The 11,478-nt window shown below is 42.4% G+C and overlaps 1 protein-coding gene across 6 annotated transcripts in view; it reads left to right on the forward strand.

Annotated features, from left to right (window-relative positions):
• The window catches only part of PLB1 (phospholipase B1), an 85,949-nt gene extending 75,059 nt beyond the window's left edge, over positions 1 to 10,890 (forward strand). For all 6 annotated transcript variants that reach the window (XM_072035721.1, XM_038177348.2, XM_072035722.1 and 3 more), the window contains 8 exons: positions 389 to 469; positions 1,591 to 1,656; positions 2,197 to 2,291; positions 3,489 to 3,570; positions 4,905 to 5,009; positions 6,048 to 6,143; positions 9,655 to 9,729; positions 10,226 to 10,890. In XM_072035721.1, the coding sequence (XP_071891822.1) occupies positions 389 to 469; positions 1,591 to 1,656; positions 2,197 to 2,291; positions 3,489 to 3,570; positions 4,905 to 5,009; positions 6,048 to 6,143; positions 9,655 to 9,729; positions 10,226 to 10,444 (819 nt within the window). In that variant the 3' untranslated portion in view covers positions 10,445 to 10,890. The remainder of the gene's footprint in view (positions 1 to 388; positions 470 to 1,590; positions 1,657 to 2,196; positions 2,292 to 3,488; positions 3,571 to 4,904; positions 5,010 to 6,047; positions 6,144 to 9,654; positions 9,730 to 10,225) is intronic.
• The last annotated feature ends 588 nt before the right edge of the window (positions 10,891 to 11,478 follow it).

The raw sequence follows: 11,478 nt of genomic DNA on the forward strand, positions 1-11,478 counted from the left end.
TCACTCCAGCATCCCCTCCCAGCACTCTTCGTCCCCACGCTGCCCACAGCACTTGGCCGCGTCTGGCAAATGTCCCCTGCCTGTCCCTGACCCGAGGCTGGGATCTATTTCAGCACGCTTGCTGCCACAGACGCACGTCCTGTGCTCAGCCACCCTGACAGTCCTTGTCTGCCGGAGGGGATACCCTTACAGAAGCCAAGGTGACTTGCAGCTAGGCTAGCAAATAACTTGCACGTAGCCCCAGACAGCTGCTTTTCTGCTGCTGTCTTAACTCAGCGTGCCTCTTTTCTGCCGGGCTGTCTGTACCCTCTGTATTTGCATCTGTAAATGTTACCTCTACATGCCTAAGTGATGGAAACTGAAATCTGTTTATTTTATGTGCCGCTAGGAAATTAACTTCAAGGAGGACTGGAAGCTGATCACTATCCTCGTTGGAGGCAATGACCTGTGTCAATACTGCTTTGATAAGGTTTGTATCTCTGAAGCAGGCGTGCTTGTTTGGGCGCTTGGCAGGTGACCAGCCCTGGAAATTTAACCTTTCTCTCCCTCCGTGAGCCAAAGCTCCTCTTGGTTTAAAAAGCACTTAGGACTACTGCTCCTTTCATCTGTATTGTATCAGCAAGAAGTGCACAGCTTTTAATTTTGGGGCACCGTAGCTCCAGAGTAATGCATTATTTAAGAACCATCAATCTTCCCCATATTGAACAAAGATATAAACTGAAGAGCTCTTCCAGCTCAGCTGGACAAAGTAATCAAGACAGTGTGGTGTCTTTGGTGTGTTGTTTTGGGGACACAAGTGAAGCTTTATTCTGGGAAGTGCCTCCATGTAGTTATTACTGGGGATGCCCATTTCTCACTTCAGAATGACACCAAATGAAATACCATCAGTTTATAGTGAAAAAGACGTCTTACCTCGCTGCCAGCAGCCATCCCCTCTGAGAAGGTTCCCATAACACAGGCTATGAGGGCCTGGGCCCCAGCTCATCGAGATAATTGGGGATCATTCTCTCAGTTATGGTCAGTTTCCTTTAGAGACTGCTGCAGACATTCTTTGGCCCCCATGGCTGCACCTCTATAACTGCATTCACAAAGTTGTTTTGCCGATGGGTTTTGTGGGGTCTGGCTGCCTCCATATCAGTTTTCCCAGACTGGAAGTTTAAAAACAAAAACAAAGCAGCAACAACAAAAAAGCAAACCCAACAAACCGAGAAATATATTGCTCTGTTTGTAATGTGGTCCCATAAAAGACAACATGAAATCTGAAGATGTTGTTTATGGAGCGATTAATCAGGGAAAGACTCTGCCCACAACTGTTCTATACCTCTGGATTTTCTGCAGAGATTAAGTGAATACGTTAGTGCCATGGAAATACAAGCACTATCAACCTCTGTGCACGTGGCCATAAACCTCTTGATCCAAAAATATATCTGCCATCAGAAGCAGAAAGGAGCACTGAGTTGGTATATCTTCCCACGGGACACCTCGCTACTAGACAGTCTGTGGACTCAGCTGTTCAGATAAAACACTTAAACTTCTTAGTTACTAAATGAAAACTGATCCAATTTTATTTTTATTTTTTTAATCACACAGGAAACCTATTCAGTGCAAAACTATGTAAAGCACCTCCAAGACGCTCTGGATGTTTTCTATGATGAGGTAAACTTTTAAGATACCCTAGCAAGCTATGTTCCTGGCAAGCACCCTGGTGTTTTTCCTCAGCTCTGATAGACTTGCAGTGATTATGTTTCATACGAGGTTATCTTCCAAATAGCTGGAGCCATAATGCAGCACTGAGGAGCAACCTAACAACTTGTGTTAGACAATACCCTGGGACAGTGGGCTGCAGTTTTAGGAAAAATGTGTTGCATGGTGTTTTTGCCATGGACCAAACATATCCCAGCCTTACTGCTGGTTCTAAACCAACTGTGCAGTTTCATTTACCCTAGAGAAAATGAAAATGCCCCAGGGAGTGAAGCAGCATTTCAGCTAGCTTGTGCTAGCTGCCAGGGATTTTTTGGCTGACATCCACTATACGTCTCCTTCCCCCTCCCTTTATACATTACCCTTGCGCATGCCATTGGTTGCAGCCAGTGGAGTTTGCACTGACTCACTGACCTGCGGATGGCACTTGGTTCTCGCTTTGTAGTGGTATCATGTTCTCTGACTCGGTATGTCTGTTTATTATAATCCCTGCAGCTTCCAAGAGTCTTTGTCAACATGGTGGAGATACTGGAGATTTCTGGACTGCGTCAGATCGCAGCAAGCTCTTCAGAGTGCGCTCTGACAGCAATGTAAGTGAGCAGAACAGGTCTTCACCTTTAAAGTGCTTGGATTTTTTTTATGTTTTTTTTTTTTTTTTTGGTGTATTTTTCTTTTCTGATCGGTCCAAACTGCCACTACGGTAAGATAGCCACGCTGAGCTTTCTGAGCCATTTTTATTGCTGCCCTTAGATGAGTAACACCAGTTCGCGTTGACTTTCTATTACTTCTTCCAATACTTCAGCTAAAAGGCATGCACCTGTAGATTGCAGTCAGTCGTCGCTTTTCTTAGCTCTAAGGCAGCCTATCACGGCATAAATCACTATACAATTGCCATAGTACTGCACTTCAAAGCCATTTTCACCTAGCTGTTCACTGCTCAACAGCTCAGGCTGACATCCCTGACTCCTCTCTTTGCATTCAGTGCTGCATCACCTGTGGTGCAGGCTGGGCTGCAGTGCACAATGCATGACCAAGAGTTCCTTTTCCCACCAAATGGAGGAAGCCAAAATCTCAAAGAAGACTGAGGGAATTGATTTAGAAATTAGCAACACCTTCAGAGGAGTCAGCACGGACATAAAAAGGCTGTTTAGTCTAGCAGAGTAAGGTGTAACAGACCAGTGGTTGGAAGCTGATGCCTACTGAATTCAAATGAAGTAAAGCACGGATTTTTAATAATAGAGTTGACAAACTGCTAGAACACACTAGAGGGGAAATTAGTGAATTGACTGTCTTGCTTGATGTTTTCATATTAATGCTAGGCACCTTCTTAGAGGATGTATTTCAGTGAATTATAGGTTATTACCTCTTGGTCTAGGGGTAACAGAATGAAACAAAGTAGTCTGAGGAGTCAGATCACATGAACGATTTATCTTTTCTACCTTTAATCCCCCAGATTTCTGAAATTCTGCTGGATGTCACTATGTAGTGTTATTTGTTTCATTGGCAAACATGATATGCTGCTAATGTGTGACATAAGTGCATTTACCTGATTATTAAGAGTTGTGAGTCTTGCATCTCTTACTGTCTGTGACAAGTGTTCCCTGAAAATTAATTCAGTAAGAACTTTTTTTCTGAAGTATCTGTCCTTCCGTAAGTCGACAAGGAGGATCTCTCTCTGCATGTAAACTTTGAGCAGTTATTCTGAGCTTCTTGAACAGACACATTGCTGAAACACTGCATAGACTACTCTGGGTTGGCTTTTAATTTTTGTATTTCTTTCATTGAAGGAATATTTGCCCATGCTTCTTAAACCCCAAGGAAAACTCTTCTGAACTACAAGAAATTAAGAGAGTTAACAGAGATTTTCAGGTAACACCTTGATTCTGTAACTGGTCATCTTCTATTGTGTCTCATATCTCTTCTTTCACTCCTCTTCCTCTCACACATCCTCAGAACTGAGAGGGGTGACTTGGAAACAGCTCGGCTACAGTTTAATTAAAACCCTAGCCTGCTAGCTGGCTAACAGCAGTGCAAGTCTTTGCTGCCTTATGATTTGAGCTCAGTTCTGAGATGGCAGCAGATTGAAACCAGTTTTGTTTCCAGTTGTTGTATGGACAGCTGAAAAGGAGTTACTGATGACGGCTGTTTTGTTGATACGTGTCTGTTATGAATCCATTGAACAGCTCACATGAATTAACATGCCACTGCAAGGATGACAAATGACCTTGCGTCAGCTCTGTTGTCATAACTCTTAGCAAAGAAAATGAACTAAACTAACCTGATATTCCTTTCTTTTGGCATGGGCTGAGAGCTAGTACACAGATAGCTTACCATGGGTCAGCTTGCTATCCGAGAGTAACTTTTTGTAGCCTCAGGGCTTAAGATTCACTCAAATTTAACAAAGGCTGTAAGTAGACACTGGAGCAGAAGATTTTTCTATCATTATTCCTGTGAATACAAGGATTGCTCTATCAGATCACAGTATGTTCTCCACTCCTCCATTCTGTCTCTGGCAGTGGCTGTTGTCTGATGAATCTCACCATGCTCAAAAGGTTCATATTGGAAAACATTCGTATAAACCTATCCAGGGGGATGTTTTCCTTAGCTAAGGGAGTGGGGCTAGAACTGTTCTGAGACATGACCAGGAGCCTTAGAGTTTATAACCGTAAGCTGGAAAGTAATAATTATATGTTTTTATTATCTATATGAATGTCTGTGCCCATAGTTTTCAAAAGTAACAGGTGATTTTCAATGTTTATGCATTTCAAGCACACCTTTCTGAAAAATTAAACACGCTTTGAACGTCTCAAGTTGGCATTCTGAACTCATCCTTCACTTCTAAAAAAATTTTGGTCATGCTCCTTTTTCTAATTCTCTGTAAACTTTAATCTTTTTGTGCTTGTGAAGCACTGATTTCAATAAGTGAGGTATGAAATACATTTTTTGCCCCCCCAATTAAGCAACTTTACATTTCAAATTATCCTCATTTCTTTGCATTTTACTCATGAAAATCTCTTCCAAATTATTTTCTTTGCCATTCTCTTAGTACATTTGCTTAGTACTATTCAGCTGGATTTGTACTAATGAGCTATGCTTACCTACATTGAAAGAAGTGTGATATGCATGTTTTTATGATAACTGATAAATGGTAGATGAGCCTTGTTGAGTTACTTTTCTGTTTCTAACTTTGCAACTCCATACAGGCTGAAGCCTTACAGCTGGTCAACAGTGGTCGGTACGAACAGCGCGAGGACTTTGCAGTTGTTGTGCAGCCATTTTTCCGAAACACCGTGTTGCCCTTGGATAGGGTGAGTCCCATTTTTCTTTCCCATCATGCAAAGACCAGTGTCTTGATTTATAAGTCAGTAAGATCCATAAGGCAAGGACTGTTTTTAGTTCTTTTGTACAGTCTAGCAGCACACGAATGTGCAGTGGCCACACACAAAAAAAAACAAAAAGGCACTCTCTAGCTTCATCTGAATTTCATGTCCCCTTTTGCTTCCATTGTTGGAGGGCTTAGTTGGCCTTCACCACAATTTTCTTCCAATTTAGGTTTTTGTATATGTTCAGATTACCTTCACATGGAAACCAGCACATGGGGAAGTATGCTTTATCCCTAGCTCACCCAAGGCTGGAAAAAGCAAGCAGCCTTTGAAGTCAAAGGCTGATTCTCCCTTCTTTTCTCCAGCTCTAGCATTGCATATTCTGTGTAGTAAAGGACAAATTCTCAGCATGAATCCTGGTCAAAACTATTCAGTTTTACATAATACTTATTTTGTCATATCATCCCTGTTTTGTTCTGCCAGCCTTCAAGTCCAAAGAATGGTTATCATTTTGACAGCAATCGGGCAGATCTTCCCTAAGACAGACATTTGCCTCAGCTGGATAAACCCACAGTTTTTGATGTTTCCTGAAATTCAGCACAAGTTTCAACACCTGAAAGATTTTAAGCCTGTGTCTGAATTGTGGAAGTTTAACAAGCAAAAATAAGCAATCAGATTTTTTTTTTAATAATTCTGTTCAGTGCGGAGCATTGTTCGATGGCAGGGTCAGCATAAGAGCTGTGAATATTGGTATAATGACAAGTCTAGATTTGTTATGGAAATTGCAGTGTGAAATTGAGCAGGATGCATTACACAAAAGATCTCAAGATGTGGTAATCTGCCCACAGTTAGAAGCACCAAACTTCATCTGCATTGTCAAAACATAAGCATATTGCCTTTAGGAAGATACCAAAATTGTAAAGTGGTATGGCAAGTTCAGTGCACTTTTTGGATACGCTTTTAGATATTGTCAGGTCTCAAAGCTTAAAGTGAGTTTAAAAATGTATTTTGTTTTTATTACAGGATGGCAAACCAGATCTGAGTTTCTTTGCTGCAGACTGCTTTCATTTCAGCAGAAAAGGCTATGCTGAGATGGCTATGGCTCTCTGGAATAACATGGTATGTGGCTACAAAGCAGATCCCCATGCGCTTGGGGTAGGAGTCCCAACAAAAGGTCATGAGAAAAGTGTCCAAAACAAAACAGTGAGCATATCAATTTTGTTTCTTGCTAACAAGAGGAGGACTACTGAACTTGAGATATTTCTCAGTCTGCATTGCTTGGGAAAACAACCCAAGGCAATTTAAAAAAAAAAAAAAAAGGAAAAAAGGAAAAAAAAAACCTGTATAGGCTCTTGCTCATTCAAAATGAGAAACCCTGAGAGCCTCAATGTACTCTGGAGAAAAATTCCCTTTTGATTTTGTAATTAATATGCACTAAAGCAAAAAATCAGCCCAGTTAAACATGCAGTCCTGCAGCTTCCTGAAAATGTCTGTTGAATGAGCTTGCCTTTCTTCGGTGAAGTCTGTTAGATTTATTATGAAAACAAACAAGTGATTTAATTTTTGCTGCCATTAATAGTGTGGACATGTTGTACCACCCACTCTAATATCTGAGGCAGTTCTAGCAGAGTCACTGAAACTAATGCAGGACTGAAATCATACCTATGATTCCTCTACTTGCAGTCACATTCCTTCTGCTGTTTTAGGGGAAATGGGAACTTTTGAGTAGTGCTGGCACAGTGTGTAAGAGGCATATGCTGGACTTGATAACTCCACGGTAACAGTCACTTTTGGAACTATGTTGTTTCCCATAGTGGAAGGAAGACTATGGCATTTTCACGGGGACATTTCCTCCTCTTGTCTTATAAACAGCACTTCCCAAGCACACTGTGCAAGCAGAAATGCAGTATCCTGGCTTGTGCAAGAAACAGGCATAAATGGAGGAGAATTTCTTTTCACTTTACTTAAAAGTTTGAGCAAGATAAGAAACTTACAGCATATTCCAGAATGAACTTCAGCATAAGGGCTGGGAAATCCAGGGCAGAAATCTATGCAGTTGCCCAGTCCAGCATATGAGCTGTAGGTCCAGGGTTACAGAAAACAGTGCATGCACTTGTGCTGAACAATGGATTTGTACACACTCTGCCAATTTGCCTGTTTTTCTATGTCAGGCTTCACTGTCTGGTACTCCAGCTGATGGCAGCCTGGTAGGCTTCATAGCTTTAGCAGGGCTGACAATGGCCCAGAAACCTCTGGCAAATGTAACCAACATCCAAATTGTGCATGGCTGCAAGTCCAAGGAGAAAGAGGCAGTACCTGGGCATATGGTAGCCTTAAAGTGGGTTTGTTGCCACGTGGTGTTCCTGTCAGCCATTACTCATTCCTGAATCACGATCAGTCCTTTTTCTAAGCCACTGGAGTTTTATTCTGTCCAGACTGTCACTCATTTCCTACGCACATAAGAATATTGACACAGCTTTCTACTGGGTACTGGAGATTGGCTTCTTACTAATGCAAAGCACAACTATTCAATCCACAGGGCTCTGTCGATTCGTGTTGATTGGACTATTTCCTAGTTAAATCTAGTTCTTATAACACATCCTGGCTTTTCATTTGCTGTCCATGCACAGAGAGGTTGTGCAAGCTTACTGTGAGGCTGTATTGTTGTTCAGTTCCCTGAAAAGCTCAGCAAGCAGTAGGCTTATGGCCAAATGACATGGATTCTTGTCAGTACACACAAAGGGCCAGACTGTGCCTGGCCACTGCGTGGGTATGCAGGGGTGAGGATGGCTTAGGAAGCTTCTCCCTCACCCTGGAGATCTCTGCCCTTCCAGCTTCATGTTCCTGCTCTCTGAAGTCAGAAAACGCTGTAGTCTTAACAGGTCCCCTTTGGTTGCAAATCCACCTCATCAGTCCCCTGGCCCAGGAGAAGAGCACACAGACAGCATGTTTAGTTTGTGTTAAGCCGCCACATTTGCCACGTGCCCTTAGAAGAGCCATGTGTTTCTTCAAGAAATTGTTCTGTACGCTCAGGGGCTTGAGGGTGCTGTCATCTTCAGAGCTCAGAAGTTAATGCTGCTCCTGAGGTACAGATTACAGAGCTGAAGTGGGGAAAAAAATAAATAAAAATAAAATAAAATAAAAGCTCACTGCAGAATTTTGCATCATATCATCCTTTGCTTGCTCTATGCCAGACTCCTTACCAAGGGGTCTGGCATGGGCAGCATTACAATTACCTACAAATAAGCAGTGAGGCAGAACATTACATGAGATGAGCCACATATCTTACAAATAACCACATCGGAATTTGAGCTGTTCCCTTTAAGGTGCAATAAAACTACGAAATTCAGTCTCCATAATATTAACTAGCAGGCAGGGCAAATGATTAGGACTCCTGAGTCCAGCAGGACCCCAAGGCAATCAGCATAACCTGGCACTGTTTTTTATTCTCATCTTCTCTGAACTTCCTAGCTTTCTTCCCTTCTCCAGTCATATTTTTAATACGTAAGGCACCAGACGCTGCATCTTGCATTAGTTCATCTCTCTCCTTTGATTTTTTCAGTCTCTGTTTCTATTTTGTATTACCAGACGAGAGAGAGGAAGTATTCCCGGTGTTTCCGTATGGGAATCTGATTAGTCAGAATGTTTCTGCACATTGTGTTGGGTTTGTCAGGGTGTTGTTTCTCTCCAGCATGCAGCTGACACTTCAATCACCTGAGAACAGTAGATGTGTACATACAGGGCAGCAGAAGCAACAGCAGCCCTCTGCACTGTATTCCCAGAACTGCTGGATGACGATTCTGCAGTCCTCTATGGGTCAGTCCTCAAGTCATTACTTCGAGCATGTCCATACACAGTTGCAAACACTTCAGTTAACGTGACCGATCAAGCTCCTACTTGCTAGCTTAACTATGGTAACGGATGGCATGTGGAGTCCTTGCCAACCACACATGTTGTGCCATTAGCCTGGACCTATTTTACTTTGCATTTGAAATGGACTCAAAGTGAGCCTGTGTTCAGTTAATGCAGCTTTGCTGACAACTGATGATACAAAAGGCTCTGTTTAATTCACTTCTTGCAATCTTGTGAATTTAGCCTTAGCCAGAACTCCCGGGGAATTATTTGTCTGAGTGAAGGCTGCAAAGGTTGGTGCTGTCTCATCCTGTCTCTGTAACTCTGCATCCCTTTTGGAGCTGCTTCCACCACCATGACACCTAGGCATCTTTCTTTCAGTACTGTGCTTCTGTCATGTGATTGCTTCTTTTTTTTTTTTTGTGGTTTATACTGTCATTTGAGATGTCTGTGGCAGACCTGGGCGCATAGTGAACCACTTTGTTTTGGCAGGGTATGTGCTAGTAGGTTATTTTCTCCTACACTTAGTGCAAAAAGAGGAAAGGCTTCTCCTCTTCCTTGCTTCCTGAGGGAGTTTTTCTGCAGACAGTACATCAGATTCTCAGTGTTTTTAGTTCATCAATGTTAAAATGTTGGGAAGCTTTCCTGTTATGCACCTCCTTCTGTACTTCTTCACTGACGCAAGAACCTAAAGATTGGATGAAAAGTTGTAGCCACCCAAGTCAGGAATCCGAGGAGAAAAAAACTCCCTGTTTACTATTGTTTTTCCCTTCCTCAGATGGAGCCAGTTGGTGAAAAGCAGACTTACAACAACTTTACCTATGACAGATCAAAACTCAAGTGTCCAACCCCAGTAAGTAAAGGCTGAGAGGCCAGCCCATACTCTCCTTTGTCCATTTTTATTTTTCTTCTTATGGATAACTTTTTTTTTTTTTTTTAAGAATATCTTTGTGAAGGTTTTAAATAGCAAAAATACGCTCCTATTTTGTTACACATTGGAAATTATACTGAGGATTCAATGCAAAAGAATTATCCTTACTGCAGTGGAAAGCCTCTACTTTAAGCCGGTTTTAATGAGTCTACATACTTCCATTTGGTTGCCTGCAGCAAACAGATTTGGAAATGATGCCATCAGTGCTGTTTCTGGACTGGCTTCTCCTTTTTTTTTCTTCTAGGAACTTTCAGGCAGTAGGGCAGGAAATAGTTTGAGCTAAGACAGAAGGCAGAAACAGCTGATGGTCTGTCTAGAGACTGACAGTTTGCATCTATGGGAGGGGTGATGGTATATTGTCTGAATGCTGCCTGCCAAGTGGTCTGTGGTCAGTAAAACCTTTGATCTCCCTTTGTAGGATAAACCCTTTCTTTCCACGGTGAGGAACAGTGGATTCAGGAATTCAGTTCCCGACACGGAGAAAACTGAGCCTTCGGTGCCCTACTGGGCTGTCATTGTGGCAGCGGTAGCTGGAGTCCTGGTGGGTTCTGCACTCATCTGGGCCGTGTCAAGAAGAACCACGAGACACCGACGAGAGACTGAAACAGAAAAGAACATGAAAACAACGTCTCTGTAAAGCAAGTGGAACAAACATCTGGTTCTGCTGAGGCTGCTCTCTGGTGTGACACAGAGACCAGCAGCATAAAAAAAAAAAAAAAAAAAAGGTTGGACATTAATTGACCTTCTTGCTTAGCCAAGGGATTTTGGGGCCCAATACTATTGATCAGAAATGCACTGTGGGACTTAGCTTCTGCAGGTCAGTGAAGTGGGCAATGCCATTCAAAGTGTTAAAGCTTTTTGATTCCGAGATGCAATTCTTGGTTTCATGAATATTACATAGGCTGACAATTGCTTTCATGAAGCAAGAAAACTTGTTCATGTACCTTGGCACCTTATTTGCACAGCTGCCCTTTTTTCCTCATAAAACTCTGTATATAAAATGTTAGATTCAAGTCCATGATTGTAACCTGGTGTTCCTTAATACCAAAGTAAGTGCAATAAAGCAGAAAAACAGCAATTTCACATATTAGATTCAAGCAAGACTGTTGAGTTGAAGGAGCTAAGTTCATTCTACACAGGAAAATACCATGCCATGGAAACATCCTCAAGCAACTTCTGAGCAACCCAGAACATCCATGTAGCATCTGTGGTGCAGTGCTGGGCACCCTGTCCACTGCCTTGGAAGCAAGCCACTGTCTGTCTGAGGCTGGATGTGGAGTTGGGCCACGCACATCACTTCTGCAGGGCTCAATTGTTTAGTCTCATGTCTTCTTGCCCCATAGCTGTATGGCAGCTGGTCCAGAATGCGTCTTCCCCTGAGGAAGTAATTCACTAGCAGTGGAGTAGGGGATCTAAACAAAAAATGAGGTAGGTATGGGTAACCTAGCCTGGCTCTCATGGGATCTGTGCTATGTTCAAGTCTCCCAGACTGGAGTCTCCCTGGTTGTTCTCCAAGAATTTGCAAAGCTTTTTCAAACTTCTGATCAGGAGTTCAGAGGAGAACTTTCCTGGTAGTTAGACGTTCCTTGTATTATACTTGCAGGTCAATTTCTGATCTACTAGCATGGATCACACCACATAGACTCCCTGTATTCTTGTCTTCAAAACCTT

The sequence above is a fragment of the Anas platyrhynchos genome, chromosome 3, assembly GCF_047663525.1.
Source record: "Anas platyrhynchos isolate ZD024472 breed Pekin duck chromosome 3, IASCAAS_PekinDuck_T2T, whole genome shotgun sequence".
Lineage (NCBI taxonomy): Eukaryota > Metazoa > Chordata > Aves > Anseriformes > Anatidae > Anas > Anas platyrhynchos.